The 12,139-nt window shown below is 41.4% G+C and overlaps 2 protein-coding genes across 3 annotated transcripts; one reads left to right on the plus strand and one right to left on the minus strand.

The window, feature by feature from the left end:
- Positions 1-170: 170 nt before the first annotated feature.
- Positions 171-8,011, plus strand: lmf2a (lipase maturation factor 2a). The gene is made up of 14 exons (XM_038706769.1): positions 171-348; positions 1,097-1,350; positions 1,455-1,483; positions 1,761-1,954; positions 2,268-2,446; positions 2,779-2,917; positions 4,162-4,290; positions 4,379-4,484; positions 4,611-4,707; positions 4,963-5,145; positions 5,487-5,655; positions 6,307-6,418; positions 6,790-6,898; positions 7,040-8,011. The coding sequence occupies exons 1-14, from the start codon at positions 255-257 to the stop codon at positions 7,403-7,405; spliced, it is 2,160 nt and encodes a 719-aa protein (XP_038562697.1). The 5' UTR covers positions 171-254; the 3' UTR covers positions 7,406-8,011.
- Positions 7,983-11,821, minus strand: miox (myo-inositol oxygenase). Of its 2 annotated transcripts, none has more exons than XR_005442890.1 (10): positions 11,663-11,821; positions 11,454-11,534; positions 10,619-10,699; positions 9,841-10,003; positions 9,700-9,767; positions 9,407-9,516; positions 8,852-8,919; positions 8,699-8,748; positions 8,384-8,540; positions 7,983-8,310 (listed from the first exon to the last, which is right to left on the minus strand). XR_005442890.1 is itself a non-coding variant. In XM_038706770.1 (10 exons), the coding sequence occupies exons 1-10, from the start codon at positions 11,678-11,680 to the stop codon at positions 8,202-8,204; spliced, it is 861 nt and encodes a 286-aa protein (XP_038562698.1). In that variant the 5' UTR covers positions 11,681-11,821; the 3' UTR covers positions 7,983-8,201. The 2 variants fall into 2 exon arrangements, 1 of the variants encoding a protein (XP_038562698.1); XM_038706770.1 differs by having other exon boundaries at positions 8,384-8,496.
- Positions 11,822-12,139: the final 318 nt, after the last annotated feature.

Raw genomic sequence — 12,139 nt, forward strand, 5'->3', positions numbered from 1 at the left:
CGTCTTTGGGTCCCTTGAAAGCCGCTATAACGCTGTCCGCTGAACATTTTAACACTGCACGTTTCATCCGATGTCACGTGAATGCAACATAACATTCAGACTGAACTGCAGCGACATCTTGAGGCCGTTCGGGTGAATTTATCATCAGCCGCTCGCTGCTACGTGTCCCCTCCCTGCGTCCTGTTTCCCGTCTTTCCTCAGGAACAGGCAGCAGTGAAAGGAGTGGATGTCCCGTCCAGCAGCTCGGCTCAGACATGGGGGAAGTCATCCTGCCACGGCGCATGTTCCTCTGGTGCATGGCGGTCATCTATCTGGCTGCTTTTGTTTCCCTCTATGTGCAGATACCAGGTGAGACTCACAACTCTGCTGACTGTGCGGACGCTAGCTCTCCTAACTTACTAGTGGTGTGTTATGTGTTAGCCTGTTAGCTGGTAAAAGTTGGCGCTCTGTTTGTCTTCCTGCGCTTTTCACGCTCTCCTGGAAGTTTCTGTGGGGTGCAGCCAGTCATAAATATTAACGTTACCTGCACCTAGCTCCTAACTTCATGGCCTAACGGCCGCTAAGAGAGACCCTGTTGTAAATACGCACACATGATGAATTGCACTACAGAAACCACAACCCCCCCTGGTTTTGTCAGTTAAGGACGCTTTAACGTTATTTAGTTGCCCAGCAGAAGACGCCGCCCACGCTCAGTGCATTTTCCACAATTAAATTATTGGATTAAATTATTATTGGATTAATTTGAAGCCATACCAAAAAGGTATCTGAAACATTTTAAACAGATTTTTAAACTTGGAATCTGCAATGAATGGATTTTGAAATTAATGATATTCATTTAAACACAAATGCAGAAAATGATACTTTGTTTCACCTGTTGAAACATCACATTACACAGAATCTGAATTACTAATTAATTGAGAAAATAACAAATGCAAATGCTTGCATAACGTGCACCAATGGAGAATCAGTGGTTTGATGTCTATGAAATGTGATTTGTATGCTGTGGCCTTCACAGTCATCTGACTTTCCTGGCATCTTACTAAGACACTTTATGTTTATATCTGTTTTTGCTTCCCATGTTTATGTTTATTTACAGGTCTCTATGGTAATGAGGGGCTGTTACCTGCTCGCAGGCAGCTGCGATACAGTGGTAAGCCTCTCTGGGAACAGCTGCTGTCCTCTCCCACACTACTGTGGCTGGGTCCCAGTCTCGGCTTGGACACACAAACCGCTATGGAGCTACTGTGTCTTATAGGGGCAGCACTGAGCCTCGCCGCCACGCTGGTGGAAGCTCTCCGAGACAGCGTGGTGTATTTCTGCCTCTGGGCCTTGTACCTGTCCATGTACCAGGTGAGTTTACAGTATGGACTGTACCCAGTTTTCTTTCGCAGGCTGCGGTAGTTACTGTCATGGTTTCCCCTCCTCTCACCGGCCATTTTTGTTTCTCGTGTCAGGTGGGCCAGGTTTTTCTCTACTTCCAGTGGTGAGTGATGATTTTTGATTCTTCTGTATTTTAGTTTTTATAATTAACACAACAGTGCTATAAACATCAGCTGGCTAAAGGATCCCAAGATGGTTTTGACAGTTTGCTGATAGGCTTCTTCAGTTCACTGTTTGTAACATCATAGTAATGTTTGTCTCCGCTGCTGTGCAACAACACTGTTGACCTCACTAAACTACCAAGACATCCCTCTCTGTTTGTCTCTTACTTGCCATTCTTTCCTTTTTTCCTGTTTCTCTTTCAACTTATTACTGTCCAGGGACAACTTGCTTCTAGAGACAGGGTTCCTCTGTATCCTTGTTGCTCCACTGACATTAATCAGAGGGTCGCAAAGGGTCAGACAGCATGATGGCATGACCTTCTGGCTTATCCGCTGGTTGCTCTTCAGACTCATGTTTGCCTCTGGTGTGGTGAAACTCACGTCGCGTTGTCCCACATGGTGGGGCCTTACAGGTGTGTATGAGTGTCCATATGAAGGATGTTTTTGTGTCCTTTTATTCTGTCTCCACATTACAAGAGAATGTGAGCTATATTTTGCACCAGTTTGGAAGTAAGGGTGCAAACTGGTAGCAGATGTGTTTTAATACATACAAAATTAAAGTGTGTGTGTTTGTTTGTTGAGGGTTTAAATCCCTGAAGAAACCTGAAAACTGCAGTTTATCTCTTGTGAATTCTCAGGCACTGTAACTGTCAGTGAACTATCACGATCTCATCTGTTTTTCTTGTTTCATTTGATTAAATGTCTTTTTTCCGCTGTGTTGAACAGCTCTGACATATCACTACGAGACTCAGTGTATCCCCACCTCGCTGGCCTGGTTTGCCCACCAGTTGCCAGTGTGGTGGCACAAACTAAGTGTGGTGGGGACGTTTGTTATAGAGATCGCAGTACCTCTCCTTTTCTTCAGCCCACTGCGCAGACTCAGGCTTGGGGCTTTTTACCTGCAGGTGGGTGGAACTTCAAGTGCTTTGTAATGTTTCTAAATTTGTTTTCTCTTTTTACCTTTGGTCAGTTACTGGGTGGTGTTTTGTGTTAACTTTGAATTTTAGCAATCAGCTTTCAGTTCATTTATGTTTTTTTAATTAACATCAGAGTTGTACAGTCGTTAATTCTTAGAAGTTGCACTGCTAAATTTCCCCACAAACCAGCTCTGAAATCTCAATCAGCAAGGGTTTGCATGTAAGAATAATTTTTAGTAAAAAATTCAAAATTTCGCCCCTCTAAAATAGCTGCCTGGTTTTGTGAAGCAGAAGAAAAGATTGTTTTTTTTCTTGTGTAGGTGTTGCTTCAAGTGCTCATAATTTTATCTGGAAACTACAATTTCTTCAACCTGTTGACCTTGACCCTCTGTACGTCTCTTCTGGATGACCAGCATGTACACTTCTGGCTACGCAAAGCAGACAAAATCAGCAACAATGGTATGATAAACATAACTGCTATACATATGCAGGCTACACACATTTGTAAAATCTATAAGGTAAGGTTAAATCAGTGTATAGCATCACTATTCCCAGGTCTTAAAGTTTAAGATGTGCTTAAATAATGAAGTATGCATGTAATCAGGGCTTGACATTACACCGCCAAATGCGGGTGGATTTCATCTGTGGCGGGTAACACAGTCACTCCCACTAACCACTTTGGTTGTTTCAAAAGGCATTGAAATAACAAATGAATTGCAATTTGACACTACAACTCCCATGAGTACTACCTGCACATAGTGTTAGCTCATAGGTCCATTCGTGAAGCCTCTCTTGACCGACAACACAGTAAACAGGAAGACGCTGTGGAGATTAAACTCGCGGACTGGCTGTCGGACCGAGGAGAATATAAAAGTTGATATGGAACAAGGCAGCCACAGTCCCTTAGACCTGTAGACTGTCAACATCCTTCCTGCTTTTAACCTGATTGTATGATCTCTGTCATCACACGCAACTGGTCGCATGAACACAAACATCAAGACATCGTTGAGTCAGTGCGTGAGTGTGCGTGGCCAAGCAGTGTGGAGAAGAAATGCACAGGAGAATGAGAGAAAGAGAAAGGGCAGAGCTGAGACAGAGAAAAGGCAGGAGGAAAGTGCTGTTAAATGCTGTAAAATTACAGATATCATTCATGATTTAGGGACATGGTGTTACTACTAGGGCTGCCCTTATGTCACATAATTTTGTCCTATCACATATACCTTTCCGGAGTTAATTCTATAGTTAATTCTAGATGCAAAACAAACAATCCAAAAGTGCCCCTAACTGATATAGGCCTACAGAATTTTTTTATCCTGTTGCCTTAATTGTGTGTTTTTTCTGAGACAAAATAATTTTCTTGCTCTTTGTTTATAATGCAAAGTTAAGCCCTGCATGTAATAGTACAGATCCAAATGTGAGTATTAATTTTGCTTAGCTATAAGCTCAGTGTGGTTTCACAGACGTTATTTTTCTCAAATACTGTCATTAGCGTGCTTCAGCATATTAAATACCCACCACCACCAACAAAATAAGTAAACACACCGCGATTGGGAAGGTTTTCCATTTTTACACCTACAGAGGGACACACATTGAAAGCTTGAAATTGAACCTGACTTGTTGCCATAGCTTTCTTACCAGAGTATCATCTCTCTCTGTCTCTCTCTCTGTCTCTCTGTTTCTCTCTGTCTCTCTGTCCTGGTCAGACTCCAAGCTGTTTTCGTGGCTGTGTTACCTGCTGGAGCTGGCAGTCTGGGCTCTCTTGATCTTCGGATCAATTGTATGCTTTGACCTGCAGCTGGATACAGCAAAGAACAGCATCTCCACCAGGACAGGTGTGTGTGTATGCGCGTGTATGCATGTATGTGAATAGAAACTATTTAGTTTAATGGGGTTTCATAGTTTACATTTTTGTCTTTGCAGCATTCACATACCACCAGTTTAATCAGTTTCTGAAGACTGTCACTATCCCCTCTATCTGGATCGGTGTCCTCTCTCTCACATGGGAAATAGTCACAGCCATGTTCAGGTTTGTGTGTGTGTGCTTGATTATGTTGTTTTGTTACATTTTCTGTATTGCACCTTGGCGAGATCCTGAAAATGTGTCAGTGTGCAGCGGAAGTACAAAAATCACAAATGTAATGTGTTTTTCTAGGTGTGCGTGTGTCTCTGGTTTCCTGAAGAGGTTCTATGTATCTGTCCAGTGGACGGTGTTTGCTGCTGCCACCGCTGCTATGTTCACTATTAGTCTGGTGAGTCCTGTTGGAAACACAGTAATGGTTGAATTTCATATCATGAAGCTAACGGCAGTTAAACCTCATAACTGATCAGCAAAATCTCTTCAAACACTTTTTATGTTGGTGCAAGTCAAAATATCTGTGTGCACCATCCCAGACCATATTTTCCCCTTTTGTCCATTGTAATCATTTATTATTTCTTGTTGCCACAATTACCAATTTAATAATGTTCTCATGTAAGCACTTTCTGACTGTGTTCTTCTGTTCCAGGTGCCATTTACCTACATAGAGTTTGACTCTCATGCCAGTTTGTGGCCCGGAGTACTTAAGGCCCATGAGATGGTGGATCGCTACCAGCTGGTCAACTCATATGGCCTGTTCAGAAGGATGACCGGGGTCAGTGGGCGGCCAGAGGTTGTCATTGAGGGAAGCAACAATGGAGTTGAGTGGACGGTGAGAGAGAAAAACTGTCAAAAATTAGACCACCAGACCACACATCTTTTGTTTTTAGATGTTTTGTTACATAAAGTTTATGAAACCCATGACCAAAATTGTCATAAATTCTCTCTATGTATGGAATTAGAGAGACCCCCTGGAGCCCCCTTAAGGACCACAGGGGGTCCCCGGACCCCACATTGAAAACCACTGCTGTATACGATGCTCCTATTTTAACCTGTAACTTAACAACAATACCATGCAGGCCTTTTCATGATAAATAATTGTGGACACTGACTGTCCTGCTACGCTGTAGTGAGTTAATCATATCATGTTTTTTTTCTCTCTTTTTCTTCTAGGAGATTGAGTTTATGTATAAGCCAGGCAACCTAAGTGCACCGCCGCCTGTGTTGATGCCTCACCAGCCCAGGTTGGACTGGCAAATGTGGTTTGCTGCCCTCGGGGCTCATACACAGGCTCCGTGGTTCACTAGCCTCATGTACAGACTGCTGCAGGGCAAAAGAGATGGTACGCACACTGAGAGTGCTACAGTTGATTTTGTTGTTGTCACTCTTGTATGTCCCTAAAGGACAATTGAACACAGCATCAAATGGGGCAGAAAACTTCTACTGCACTGCATTCTATAGTTTAAATGCTGCACTTCTCGCTAAACACAAGCCGTGATGTCAGAGCAGGTGTTTTGCCATTGTCAGCCTATTGACAAGGCCTCCTGTGACATCGTTAGTTGGGTTGTGATAAGAAATGAATCTAGCCCTGGATCATTGCATCAGCACAGCTGTGCTCACACTTAGGAACAGTTTAAATATCTGTTTCTCACTGTTAGTGCTAAAAGCCTGTATGTGTAGGATTTGGAAACTTGTCTTTGGTGCCCCCCAGTGGTATTATTAAGAAAGAGAACATTTCAGACAATCTCATGCACTGCTGCACAGTCTTTACTTGAGTGATGAAAACACTATCACTCTATTGTTAATGAAGTTTTCCAACGGCAGTTAACATTATCTTTAACTGGGTGTTAGGGTGCGACACAGCACACAGTGCCGTAAATGTTCTCAACCCTATATGATTATGTGTTAAATTGCCATTGAAAAGCATTGTAGCCTTTTTTTTTTTTTTTTAAGAACAAGCAGCTCTCTGAAGGCTTTGTTGTGTGTTCTGCAGTTATAGAGTTGATCCAGACAGATGTATCTCAGTATCCGTTCCACCAGCAGCCGCCTGCCTACCTCAGAGCCCACCGCTACAGATACTGGTTTACTGAACCGAAGGCTGACGGGTCAGTGGTCTCTCTTTCTCCCTCGCCCTCTGTCTCAGTGTGTTTTACATGCACTGAAAAGATCTGATTGTTCATGGCTTTGAAGTAACCTATGTGCTCTGAAAGACGTCACTCAACATGCTTTGGAATGTTACTGCCAAAGTCAGCCTCACTAAACCGCCTCTAACCTGATTTATGTTTCAGCAGTTTTATTGCCATTTTAAAATTATTTTAAATTGAGCGAGTTTACATATGCAAGCTGGCAAGCTTTCCTGTGCAAAGACGCATCCTTAAAACTTTTATCAGAAAAAATCTAAAAGTATATTCTATATTATATGAAAAGCACACAGGATTTGAATATAGTTATGTACTTAGTTCTTTGTTCTTGGCAGTTCTTACCCACAGCGTTGGTGGAGGAGGGTCTATGATGAGGAATTCTATCCCACAGTGCACCTGGGCAACACCTTCTTGGAGAGCATGCTCAACCAATATGGACTCAAGGTAAGTTTATTTTAAAATATGAGAAAGAGATGTTTTTCTCTATTGCCCTTTTTGTCATAAAGCTTTCATGAGAAACTGGAAAACAAGTTTGTTCCAATATTAATCCAATATTGATCATGTTCATCTTTACTTTGTGTGTAGGACAAATCTGCACCCCATCGTATGCCCAACACCACTGTTGCCCAGGCGGTGAGGTGGGTACGCTCTCGGGTCAGAGGGGTTCCTGCCCACATCCTAATCTGGACCCTGATTGTCTGCAGCACCGCCTTCTGTCTGCTCCAGCGATTGCAAAACAGGAAAAAACGCACAACTGTGTGCGATAATACAGAAAATCCACTCGACTGCTCTTCAGACCATTTTGGGAAGTCGAATGAACAGCAGGCTGTGGAGGAGGAAGATGAAGAGGACATGGAAGATGAGGTGGAAGAGGTTGAAGAAGGGGAGAAAGACAAAGAGGAAGAGGAGGAAGACCCGAATGAAAAAGATGAGATTCCCCGAAAGAGATAGTTTTGAAAAAGATGCACATAGTCCCGTAGTAGACTGTTAATCACCACCTGCCTTCATAAAATGTTACTACATTGACCAAAGAAGTCTCTGTATATTTGTATTTTCTGATCAGCCAATTATAGGTTTATCTGCCTTCTCACACCTACACCTTACTGCAGTATATTGTTCATATATCAGCTACAACAGATACCAATTAGTCCATTCAGCACATCTTGCCAGGTGTTTATAGATTTTTAAACCTTCCTGGTTGATTCTGACTTATGTTGAGTATCAAGTCAGCAGATCAAATCATGTTTATTAGAGAGAAATATAGAACTTAAAATATTACGGGTTTTGTTTTGCCCATCAAGAGAGTAAATGTGTGTTGTTCTTGTCACTCTGTCTCCTGTTTTTGGTGTGCAGTGTTGCACTTGTATGTAAATACAGGTGTGCATGTTTTCTTAAGGTATTTTATTTCTGTCACTGTGGTCTCTTGCTGTATGTACAGAACTAAAACTCTGCACTTTTTCTCCTTTTTTCCACAAATGTGTCTTTTGAATCTGTCAGTATTAGAAATGAAACATCATACACATTGGTGTAGTGCTTTTAAAATGTTTTCTTATGACATTAAAATACAAAAGAATATAAATGCTTTTCTGTACATTATGAGAGAGAGAGAGAGAGAGAGAGACTTGAATTCAGTATACATAAGAGATACTGTTACTCAGGTTATATTTGAAGTAGTTAATGTAATCCTCCTCTGTATCAGTTGATTTCTGGCAACACAGTGTTGCTGTTGAGTTCTGTGCCATCTGTTTCACCACTTCAGTATTCCAGGGCAGTACTTGTCGATCAGAGACTGGTAGTACGGCTTCAGCTTGTCTACGTCGGGCAGATCAGTGGTCTTTGTGTACAGGTCAAATTTGCTGTGGAAAGGATGGAAGATCAGGTCAAAGCAGTGAGTAGGACAATACTAGGGAAATATGGAAAGACACTGACTTGAACTCTTGGACCCAGGGCAGCATGCGCAGGTCTTTGTCATTGCACAGGTGCATGTAGTCTCCATGGGAATGCCAGGGGTAGAATGAATGGAAGCGAATCATGTACAACCCCTGAAGACGGACAAAAAGTAGACCCATAACTGAGCCTGTAAGCACTACAGGTGGGGGAAGAAAGAAAATCATTGCACCTTTTCATATACTATGACCATTCAAGACCTTAGCAATGCTTATAACAACTCTCACTCCCATTTGTGTGTCAACTGAAGTTAATGTCCCAAAACATAACTTTTAACAAGTTAATTAATGTTCTTACCTCCTCTGGGATGGGGCAGTTGTTGAACTTCATAACTCTGTAGAGATACTCTGAAGACAAAAATGCCAGAATTCAGGTACAGTATCGTAGTTAAACAGGCACTTCAAGAGCAGTACACATTTTCTTAGGGCCATAAGGGATGACGTCTCTTACCATCATGGCCCCAAGACACGAGGACACTGTCGAGCCCACAGTTTGGTTCATAGATCCCATATTCAGTACTAAAGACAGAAAAATCATCACACAACAGGACAAACTCCCGTTACATCAAACAACTAGCCTGGACAGTAGGTGTTAATAACTGTAGTACTGAAATAAACCAGGAGAGTAGAATATTTTTAAACCCATTGTATTTTGTTCCATTCATTAAAAACTGAGGGATTATGGACTACAGATTTCCAGTGGATAATTTAACTGAATGTTTTGTAAAAGTGAAGGCAAATAATTCTGAAGTGTTTTCACGATGTAGAGGGCAAAAACCCGGCACAGGAAAAAAAAGTTGCAAAAGCGACAATATCTTCAAATACATGTCCTTGAATTAATGAAGCAAAGTATTCAGAACTCTGTGTTTCAGTGTAAATCATTTGGTTGGAATTATAGTACTGAGTGCACTTTTTAGGAGGTGACTGTCGTACATTTCATATTTAAAGTAAACGAGCCAATCAGACCTTCATTAACAGACTGGCAGTGTAGCATGAAAATACCAACTTGTAGCTGGGATTTTTGTCGTCTGGGTTATCCTGGAAGGTATTTTCTCTAAACACAATGGAGTTTTGAAACTTGCAGCCCACTGGGAAGGTGTCGCCTACTACAGCCCACTGCAGAGCACACACATAGATTTCTATTAGAATGAATTAGATCTCTCCATGTATATGAAATTAAGTTAGGGGTTATTGTAACGATAATCCCTTATCAAAACCGAGTTCAATCATGCCTCACAGAAAAAGACAAAAAGAAGGGGTCCGAGAAATAACATTCAGAGTATTCAGCCCATCTCCTACCTGCGGCTCATCCCAAAGAGCCATGGTCTTCCCAACATCATGGATCAGACCCACCAACTGGAACCAGTCTGTGGAGGGACACAGTTATTTAACAGACTTGTGTTTGTACTCAGTCTCTGTTTCTTTCTGCCTGTGAGTTACCTTTGTCTGGGTGTGCTTGGCGGATGCCCTCGGCAGTCTGGAAGGCGTGGAAGGAGTTGGGGAAGTCCACGTCAGGATCGGACTCGTCCACCAGCTGGTCTAGAGACATGACGGCGTCCATCATCCCGATCTGAGTGTGGTTGCAGCCGGTCCATTGAGAGTGCTGCAGAGTCACAGCATTGTAACTTAAAAATACTGCTTTCTGTTTAATTTTCAGGGATAGAGGGATCAGGTTTGTCTGCAAGTAACTTGAAAATAAGTTCATCTGTTATGGAATCGTTTGCTTTATTCAAGTGAGGCCTATCCACTGTATGCTTTTGTGCAAGTAACCAGAAGTGCCCAGTGAACAGCAATAACAGTGGCACTATTCACCAGTCACCACCAGTCTATGGTCACCACTCATATTCTACATGGGACAGCCCCTCTTTTCAATTAACAACATTCTCCAATATCCCCAGGAGCAAAGTGTACGTTTGTACCCTTTGGGAGAAGTGAAAATTAGGTTAGTTAAACAAATTTAGTCCAGACATAATGTCTATTGGCTCTTTGCCTTTTACTTTAGAGGGCTGGATGACATTTGTTTGCTCAGTCTGACAGGATTATGCAGCAATTCAAAGAAACTACAAACTCAGTGTCATTTAGTGCAAGACAAATTACATAAAATGGCCTCACTGGTTTTTGACAAGTTTTCTTCCCCCCTATATCTCGGTAAAGAGGCTTTTGGTAACACTTTGCTGAATTTCTGTGCACTTGCTAATTTTGGCCCTGATTTACACACCTTTTGCTTTACGAAGTCCAGCGTCTGCCTGGTGTGCATCAGCTTGTAAGTGTTGAACACGCGGCCAATTAGACTTCCACTCTGAAACACACACACATGCAACACAACAACAGATTTACAGCATCTCAAGTTTAGAAAATGCTTTCGAGTAACTCCACATGAAATCTTCTATGACAGAAATGTATTTTGTCGGTGACTGCTGCACAATAAAAGGTAATTTTTAGCTACTTACCACTACTAAAACTGCACTACACATTATTAACTGGATTTTAAGATATGGCTTACTATACAATTACAATTATAAGAATGAGGAAATTTGGATGTAAACAAAATATGCACCCCTGTTGATTTAGCAACTTCTGCATTACTTTCAAAAACCTGTGAGAAGCTATGTGTTATTGTTAAGCTAATGTTTTATCTATTGATAGGCTATAAAATGATACTCTGGCTCAGAGAATGTTAATGCACACTTATAAGGTAAGTTAATGCCCCCCTCTAGTGACACAGTGAGTGTGATGAAGGGATTAACAGGAAAAGCTGTGCATGTTTCAGTGTGTGAAACTCAATCACAAGTCTAAAACAGATAGCCTACAGGCTTTGAGTTTGTTTGTTTTTCATGTCTGACATATTATAGACACAGAAACTGTAAAAAAAAAAAAAGGTGTAATGTTGCTGGTATTATTTTACACTGTTTGTTTTGAAACACTTTGCTTTTTAGTGTTTTTACATTTATGGCAGATTGTGTCATTGCATGATTACAACACCTCCATAACTGTAATAACACTGTGTTTCTCACCTCTGAATGAATAGGTGTCATCAGCTGAAGAGGGCTTACCTTGAAGTTTCTGTAGTCTTCCTTCTCTTTGGCTCCATTCTCCTCCAGGTTTGGTCGATAGGCCAGAGATGGATCTGGACCCTACAGTTGAAATAATAGACAGTACAGAAAACATTTTCAGGTTTTACAAAGATGAACCTAACATATATGCATTCAAAGAAATTTACGAGTAGTTTAAATAGATAAATGATAACCGAAGCCACACATACGATGTTGATGACCCTCATGGTTGACAGATAAAGTCTGTGTTGTGGTGTGTCGGTCCTCCAGAACTGACCATACAACCCAGCAGTTTAAACGGTAATGTTTTCGACTGCGCTGTAGGCCTACATATAGTGCACAACAATTTTCAGTCACGTGTTAAACAAACCTCACCTAATGGGGTACCCTCTGTTGAACCTTGGCCTTGTGTATACAAGTTTCTGTGTGTGTCCATCCCAGGAAATTCTCCTCAGTAATCAGCAGGTTACGTGTTTGAACTGATGTAGAACGACTCAGTACTTCTTTTTTCCACAGTTAAGTCATTTATTTTCAAATATATCATACATTATAGAAAGCACATTTTACAGTTTTGTCTTATAGTAGATATGTCATTGATATTGTACCTACACACACACAAATAGAAATTCACACACAAATAAAACAAAACCAAAGCTTTCATGGATACATTTTTATTTCTGGGTATT

The sequence above is a fragment of the Micropterus salmoides genome, unplaced genomic scaffold (assembly GCF_014851395.1).
Source record: "Micropterus salmoides isolate LMB-PRFRI ecotype aquatic unplaced genomic scaffold, ASM1485139v1 Ms_hic_scaffold_8, whole genome shotgun sequence".
Taxonomy (NCBI): Eukaryota; Metazoa; Chordata; class Actinopteri; order Centrarchiformes; family Centrarchidae; genus Micropterus; species Micropterus salmoides.